At 45.8% G+C, this 7,674-nt stretch overlaps 1 protein-coding gene across 1 annotated transcript; it reads right to left on the minus strand.

Annotated features, from left to right (window-relative positions):
• Window positions 1-2,133: 2,133 nt before the first annotated feature.
• LOC134980458 (AT-rich interactive domain-containing protein 4A-like) lies at window positions 2,134-7,336 on the minus strand. The gene is made up of 5 exons (XM_063947296.1): window positions 7,045-7,336; window positions 5,443-5,547; window positions 5,092-5,301; window positions 2,686-2,832; window positions 2,134-2,389 (listed from the first exon to the last, which is right to left on the minus strand). Exons 1-5 carry the CDS (start codon window positions 7,232-7,234, stop codon window positions 2,301-2,303), a joined length of 741 nt encoding a protein of 246 aa, XP_063803366.1. The 5' UTR covers window positions 7,235-7,336; the 3' UTR covers window positions 2,134-2,300.
• Between the last annotated feature and the right edge of the window lie 338 nt (window positions 7,337-7,674).

Raw genomic sequence — 7,674 nt, forward strand, 5'->3', positions numbered from 1 at the left:
ACTAGCCCTGTGCTCTCCAGCCATTATATTATGTTTCTACATCCTGTAGACAGCGGGGTCCTCCCTGCATTGCTCTCTCCTACTCTGGCTGTTGGTTTTAGGCTATGGACCTACACGTAACAATTCGGGGGCTGTGTCTCCCTCCTCTGCCCTGGAGTCTGTGTTGCGGCCTCTAACCTGTGGCCGACATTACCCCCACTTCATGTCGCTCCTCTGCAGATTCACTTCCGCTCCCGCCACTGGTGTGGCTAATTGTCCTCTCCTTCATAAGGCTTGCTGCTTTCTGGGAACCTCCTGCTGCTGGGCTGTGGTTGAGTAGGTCAGGGCTCCTGGGCAGAGCCGGCCTTAGGCATAGGCAAACTAGGCCAATGCCTAGGGCATTTGGTATGCTTAGGGGCACCAGCAGCTTCTGCTGATTAAAATGATATGCAGCATGCCTATATTCTGTGTGTGACTGCGGCTGTATCTGCATATGAAATGCTATGTTGCAGTGTATTCCTGGAAATCACTGTAATGTAGCATTTCATATGCAGATACAGCCGCAGTCGCACACAGAATATAGGTATGCTGCATATCATTTTAATCAGCAGAAGCTGCTTGTGCGTCCTAGCCACATAGTAATGCAAATAAGATGCATTTCCGTAAACAAAAGGCGCCCGACGTTAGCAGAGCTGCCAGCTGACTCATGCCAGGCATCTCCTGCAGAACTAGCGGCGGTTCTAGAGGGCAACAGCCAAAATCTTGCCTAGGGCATCATATTGGTTAGGGCCGGCTCTGCTCCTGGGACCTGTACTGCTCCTGGATAGAAGTTCCTTTCTCTCCCCTGCTGTCATCTTTGCATTGTATATCCCCTGGAAAATCTGCTACTGTCATGAGTCCATATTGCTGTGACTTGTAGTGTATTATTATTTTCCTCTGCTATTATCTCTGCATTGTTTGCTCTTTCTATCCAATTCACTGTGACCTTGTGCATCTCCTATTTATACCTTCAGTCTCCTCCTATCCTGTGGATTTTTGATATTACCTGCTCTGTTTATTTGGTCACCCCAGTCTCCGGTTCAGTGCTACCCTGTAGAGTCCTGTTCTCAATACTTACCTTCTACATGCTGGTTGCTTTTCCTCTCGTTTGGCCAGCTGACTCTCTTCATCTCTATCTTCAGTTTAGTGTGACCCTGTGCATCTCATGGCTATACCTCCAGTCTTCTGTTCAGGACTACCCTGTGGAACTTTTGTATTACCATGCATTGGCTGTCTCTTCTGAATATACTATTAAACATCTTCTTCAAGCAATTTACAACTCGCAAAAAAGAATGACTGTTTGGATAGCAGAGATGTCACTGACTTTGTCCATTTTTTGCCAAAATATGCAGGAGATGGAGAATGGGCCTGCGGAGCGTGAGCATGGTCTCCCTGTCCTTGAGAAGCACAGTGTCTCTGTCCCTTAATGACAGAGACCCCAGATTCTCAGTTGGTGACATATCAGCCCAGGCTTCTGGACAGGGCACTGCACTGATGTCATGGAGGGGGCAAGATCTCGAGCACCAGTAAGTGCAGCACTGCCCAAAGTGTACTCAGGACCCTCCAGGGAGCTGCACAGACTACATGGTGCCTGCTTAGAATATCTAAAGCACACTCCGGCTGGTGCAGCCGCAGATATCCTGGCTACATGGTGGCGTTCTAGGCACCCTACTAGCCAGATGCAGGGACCGTGGGGCAAAAACCGTGCCACCCAGAGAGCCCTGCACGGCACACCTCATCCAATGCACAGCCTTGTTCATTATGCTTGTATTTCACTCTTCACTTGTTTCAGTCCACTACGTTCCATGTCACAACTGTCTGGCTTACAGATATAAAACTGGGCACTGAACACTTTGGACTTTTTGTTCTGTATGTTGCAAGTGCTTTCAAAAATGTACACTAAACATCGGATGTTAAAGTGCAGCTCTGTGGAAAAGAGCAGCTGCTGTAATATTACATTGTTGTATACACGTGCTTTTTGTGTTGGGGCACAGGAGAGCATGATCCATATAAGGGAGCTCCTGAAAAAATTATTCACACATTTCTCAAATTCCTAAAAGTTTCATTCCTCTGTTTAGACACAACAAGAAGCCACTGCGGCAGACTCACTGCTAGTCTAACCCTAATTTATTATTTAAGAAAAAGATTTAAAAAATGAAGAAAAAAAAAAATCCTTAGCAAATTAATTGAATGCTTCATGTGGTAGGATTAAAGGGATGGAGGATAAGTGTCCTTGGCAGCCGGCTGATGGGAAGTAGGTGACGCCACGTATCTCCTGCACTCTACAGGCAGAGTGCTTTGTGGGACGAGGATGAGGAACCCATTCCAGCCCATGAAAATACAGAGGACATTGATGCTCTTGTATTGTACACTGTGGGTAGATTAAAGAAAAGTTGGTTCAACAGCAAAATATACGGACATCAGCCACGACTATGTTATTATTATTACATGGGAGGGATGTTTGCATCTTGATGATAAATCTCTATAATGTTTGTGACCACACACATGCAGAGACATTACTAGCAGTCACAGAAGATCTGTCTATCATGGATGACACACAAAGGAGATTGATCAAACTGTCCCCAGCATCTACATGTTCTTCCCTTATAGCCAGAGAACTCCCGTCCTGTGAGCACAAGAAGGAGAACACAGGACAGTGAGGATCACCTTTTCGGCCTTTGTTTTGTGACTCTATCCGCTTCCTGTCTATTGCAGCTACTTCAGCCTTTAAGGACATGTACTGCTTTCTGATCTCCTGCAGTGTATCCTCCAGGAACTCCATCTTCTCTGTGCCAGACATATTATCCAGTTCATCTAAGAGTTATAACAGAAATAAAGAGTTACATCACCAGGACAACACCTGCCCTCCACAATAAATATTCCATTATTTAATATTTGCACACGGAGCTCTAATGAAAGTGATAATGATCATCGGAGGTAACGGAATCATCATCTTGTGGAGTAAGCAGGACAGCCATAAGAATGATACAGCTACAAAGTCACCTGCTAATGGCTAGGGCTCAACAGTCCACAGACAGTCTAAAGGCTGATCTCTATTTCCTCAGCTGCTGCAGCTGCAATTGCTGCGGATATCCAGAATTTTACTTTTTTGCTGAACACCACTAACGTGGGGTCATTGGGGCTTGGGATGGTAATGTGTGTGACCTTTAGGCTTCTCTCACCCTCAGCCCCACTCGTGTCATAATACCTCTCGACAGTGTTTAGGGCAACAGGAGGGCATATCAAGCAGTCTTGAGGAGGATATGAATCAGCTGGGCAGTGGTCTTCACACCTGAAACACCTCCCTGGTTTAAGGAAGTATGTGGTAGCCATAGTAGCTCATAGCTGATCACTAAAGAGCATGCATTCATCTCTCATTACAGCACACACACTGATCTGTGGATGGCTACGTGGCTATAGTGTCCCTGATATCAGTAGATACAAGTCACAGCAATGGTGATCTTTCCTCTCACCGGGACAGCAGAGAATTGCTGGCATCTGTCTTTTCAGCCAGTGTAGCCAAGAAACAAACCCCTCCACAGCGACCTACACACCGGTATCAGCATCCTATGTCTCACACTGCTCTGAGGATTGCAGCACTTTGCTCTCACTAGAGCACAGCATGGAGCTTTCCATCATCACACCGCAAACCCGGGTCCGACCCTTTCACACTACACTTTCAACCCGGGTTATTGCATGGTTGGCCTTTTAACTCAACCCGGGTCAGCAATTAAAACACCATGGATGTCATTTTAAATGGACTTTTTTTGGCTCAGAAAGATGAGGTGTCAGAGGGGACAAAAGGAGAGGGTGGGGACAGCTCAGAGCATTGCAGGAATCATGGCTGACAGAGCTATGTTTTTATATACAATTGCATCTTTAACTGTTCCAGTAACTTACCTCCCAACTGTCCCATCTTTTTTGGGACTGTCCCGCTGTCCCACCCCTGGGCTGCAGTGTCCCACGGTGGGGGTGGGGGGTGGGGTAGTTGGGAGGCTCCTGTCACTGCTGCTGCACATGCACAGGTGACAGAGGGAGAGGGGGATGGGCATGCCCCCTCAGTGATGGTACAAGGGGGGGGTGACTCACGATTGGGGCTCTGTCACGAGGCCACGCCCCTTTCATATAGGTCACACACCCTTTTTGGGCACACTTAGCGCGCGCCAAGGTCCCTCTTTGTACTTTTAATAAGTTGGGAGGTATGCAGTAAGCTGCCTAGCAATCTCTACCTCACCCCTAATTCTTAATAGCTCTAATGCTCTCTGTTCTCTGTGTAGCAGGACTCAGGCTGCTGACATCAAGGCACACAGAGAACAGCCAATCAGCACGTTTACATGAATGCAGGGTTGAATAACCCGGGTTGGACACTTTAGAGTGCACATTGACCCGGGTCCAACCCTTGTTTAACACTGCGGGTTGAAATCAGGGCCGGTTCAAGGGCGCAGAGCGCCCCGGGCAGGAAAGGGGCGTGGCCTAATACAGGGGGCGTGGTGAGTCACGCCCCCTGTACATTGAAAGCGCCGCTTGAATGCTGAGCGGTGCGCGATGACGTCATCGCGCACCGCACAGCAAAAGGTCCTCTCCACGAAGAGAAACTAGACGCTATGCGTCTAGTTCCCTTCGTGGAGAGGACCTTTGCTGTGCGGTGCGCGATGACGTCATCGCGCGCCGCTCAGCAGTTACTCTCCACGAAGGGAAACTAGACGCATAGCGTCTAGTTCCCTTCACAGGAGGCGCCGAGGACGGGGACGGCAGCGGGGGCGGACGGGGGACACAGCGGGCAGCAGTGGCGGATCTTGCCACGGTGCGGCGCCCTCCGGATGGCGCCAGCGCCCTCCGGAAGGCGGCGCCCCGGGCAAAAGTCCTGCTTGCCCGTGGCAAGAACCGCCACTGGTTGAAATGCAGGTTTACTTGACCCGGGATATTCAAAAGTGGTGTTTTTAGACTGCACCTCAACCCGGGTCGGCAATATTCCGGGATATATTTGCGGTGTGAAAGGGGTATTGCTCAGCCAAATACAGAGTCTTCCTGCCCCCCCAAAGACGAACCGTGAATTTGAAATGCATCACTTACTGAGCTGCAGTGTCCACTTGTACACCCTTGGTGTAGAGTGCTGGTGCTTCTTTCTATGCTTGTCTCTTCTTACTTGTTTTATATGCGGAGATGTGACTGTGGTTGGTGATCTCATCATCTCTTGTGGCTTAGGAACATGTATGTGCTTACCAGGAGCACACTTACTGGGGGTATCCAGAGCAGAAAGGTTTTCTCTGTTGCTGCTTTGACCTGAAAATATAATAAATCCACAAATGACCAGTTAATGAGGAAACACAATCATTAATAAGTTGTTAGTAAATAAAGATTCCCAATAGTGGCATTACATGTTTATGGCCATACATTAGACTGGCTGGAACATGAGCGTCTCACCTATTCCGTTCTTTTCACCCTTAGATGAAGCGCTCATTCGCTTTAGTTCACGCTTCTGTTTCTTTGCCAGTGTCCCAAGGTTGCTCTCACTGATCCGTTTATGGCCTAATAAGGGATGAAATAGAGAAAACCAAGTCTTAGAATAAAATACTACCCCAGCTGAGAGCAATCAAGAGATGGGGACAAAACGGACTCATGTCCATATAACAGCGTCATGTTGTACAGAAGAGACTTGTATAGCCGTATGGTGGACCAATTCTATTGGTGAGAGACCATCTATATCTTCCATTTGCATGTTTTTTAATGTTGAATAAAACGGTGTTACACTATTGGAGTTTGATTTCTCTTTCCGGGTGTACCACGCTGATGAGGAGACCTGACAAGGAGAAATTCTGACGGGCTATACCTCAGTTCTACAAAAAGTGTGTCTGTCTACCAATTTAAGGTAGACCAATCATTCTGGTACGGGAGATTTGAAATTTTCCTAGCAGTGAAATGCTTAATAAGAAGATGGTATACACTATGTATGTTCTTTTTTTCTTTTCTTTCATGAGCGCTCATGAACTCAAATGGTGATTTTCTTGCGACTGGATTTTATAATAGGTAATGAGAAATTGACAAACGTGTTAAACCACTTAACTGGCATGCTCAGATAACAGGTGGCCGCAGTCCCCCAATGTTTAACAAGGAGATCAGGATGTGCATAATATAATAAATATTTTAACATACTTTTTCGACTATATTAAATTAAGGGGGAAAAAATTGAAAAAAATATTTTTGTGAACGGTTTAAGAGAAAAATAGTCAATTAAGTGGTTAAACAGATCAGACCTAAAATGTCAATCCCCTAAGGGTGAGGAACGGAGCATGAAACTAAGCACAGCGGGAACCTGCCATGTAAACTAGATTAGGAGTACATGGTTCATTACTGGTCTATTACTGTATGTCACCACATTTACTGTAAGGGACAAAGATCCCTTTACTATAAATAATGCATATTATAAGGCGCCTAAGATTTTGGTGAGCTGTTTAAAAGGAGTCTGCCTCCAGTCTTCTATGCTTTACTATGGACATAAAAATCATTGTCATTTTGCCTTGGTATTGTTACACCTTAATGGTGTGGACAGAGTATAACGTTCATGTGAGTAAGACTCACGAGGGCTATTGGAAGAAACAAAATAGCTGTAACATACAGCTTGAGGCCAACACGGGGCACACTAGAACAGGTGTGCTGGTCTGCCAGTACAATCCAATGGTGATTATGGTCTGGCTGCAGACCTTACTCTTCATTTACAGTCTTATATGAAAGTTATACTCTGTCCAGGCCATTTGGGTGTAACAATACCAATGCTAAATGACAATGATAGAGGGTTAAGGGAGGATGGATACAAAAACCCCTTCGGTGTGTACAGTATGTATGGAGATAACATTCAACTGGTCATACAGGTTATTTGGATGCTGCACAAGGGGTCTCCACCAGGACGTATATACACAGTGTTATATATTTTACAAAAGGGAAATCAAACACCTAACTATGGTGCCATTACATGAGATGCACTCTCATCACATTGCCGAATGTACTCTTTAGTAATCATCACAATACCTTTTAATCCATTTGATAAGGCGGCATTACCAGGCACGCTGGTTGTCATATGTTTACTGGAGGCCTTGCCCTCACCACTTGGAGTCTTGGATAAAACACAATCCTCATCAGACTGGAGAGTGGTCTTTACTTGAGGCCTCGATTTCTGCTTCTCTTTCATCTTCCTTTCGCTATCCTTTTTCATTTTCATCTTTATATTTAAAAGTACAAGAACTTAGAAATCAATATTGAGAGACTGCAACATAAATCACATTGATAAGCTCTCTCATATAAGTATGGTGCTCCTGCCAAGCAGCTACCAACTGTAATATTTCAAACACATGACAGTTTGGTGCTCCAGCCAATCGGCTCCTTCCAGTCAAGGTTTGAAAAAATACAGTTGAGAGCTGATTGGCTGCAGCACCATTTACCATATGCAACTAGTTTTAAATAGCTAATACGCATTAATAAATGGTCCCCTGAATATATAAATTCACTGTGTGGAAAGGGAGGATACTCACCAGACCTCAAATCGGCAGCAATTTATTGTGGTCACTTCATGTTACAGAGCAGTTGACGTTTTCGGACCAAATAAGGACCTTTTTGAGGCCAAACAGCCATATATCATATCTAGCAATCAGATAACAAAGT

Source organism: Pseudophryne corroboree, chromosome 12 (genome assembly GCF_028390025.1).
Source record: "Pseudophryne corroboree isolate aPseCor3 chromosome 12, aPseCor3.hap2, whole genome shotgun sequence".
In the NCBI taxonomy this organism is placed as follows: domain Eukaryota; kingdom Metazoa; phylum Chordata; class Amphibia; order Anura; family Myobatrachidae; genus Pseudophryne; species Pseudophryne corroboree.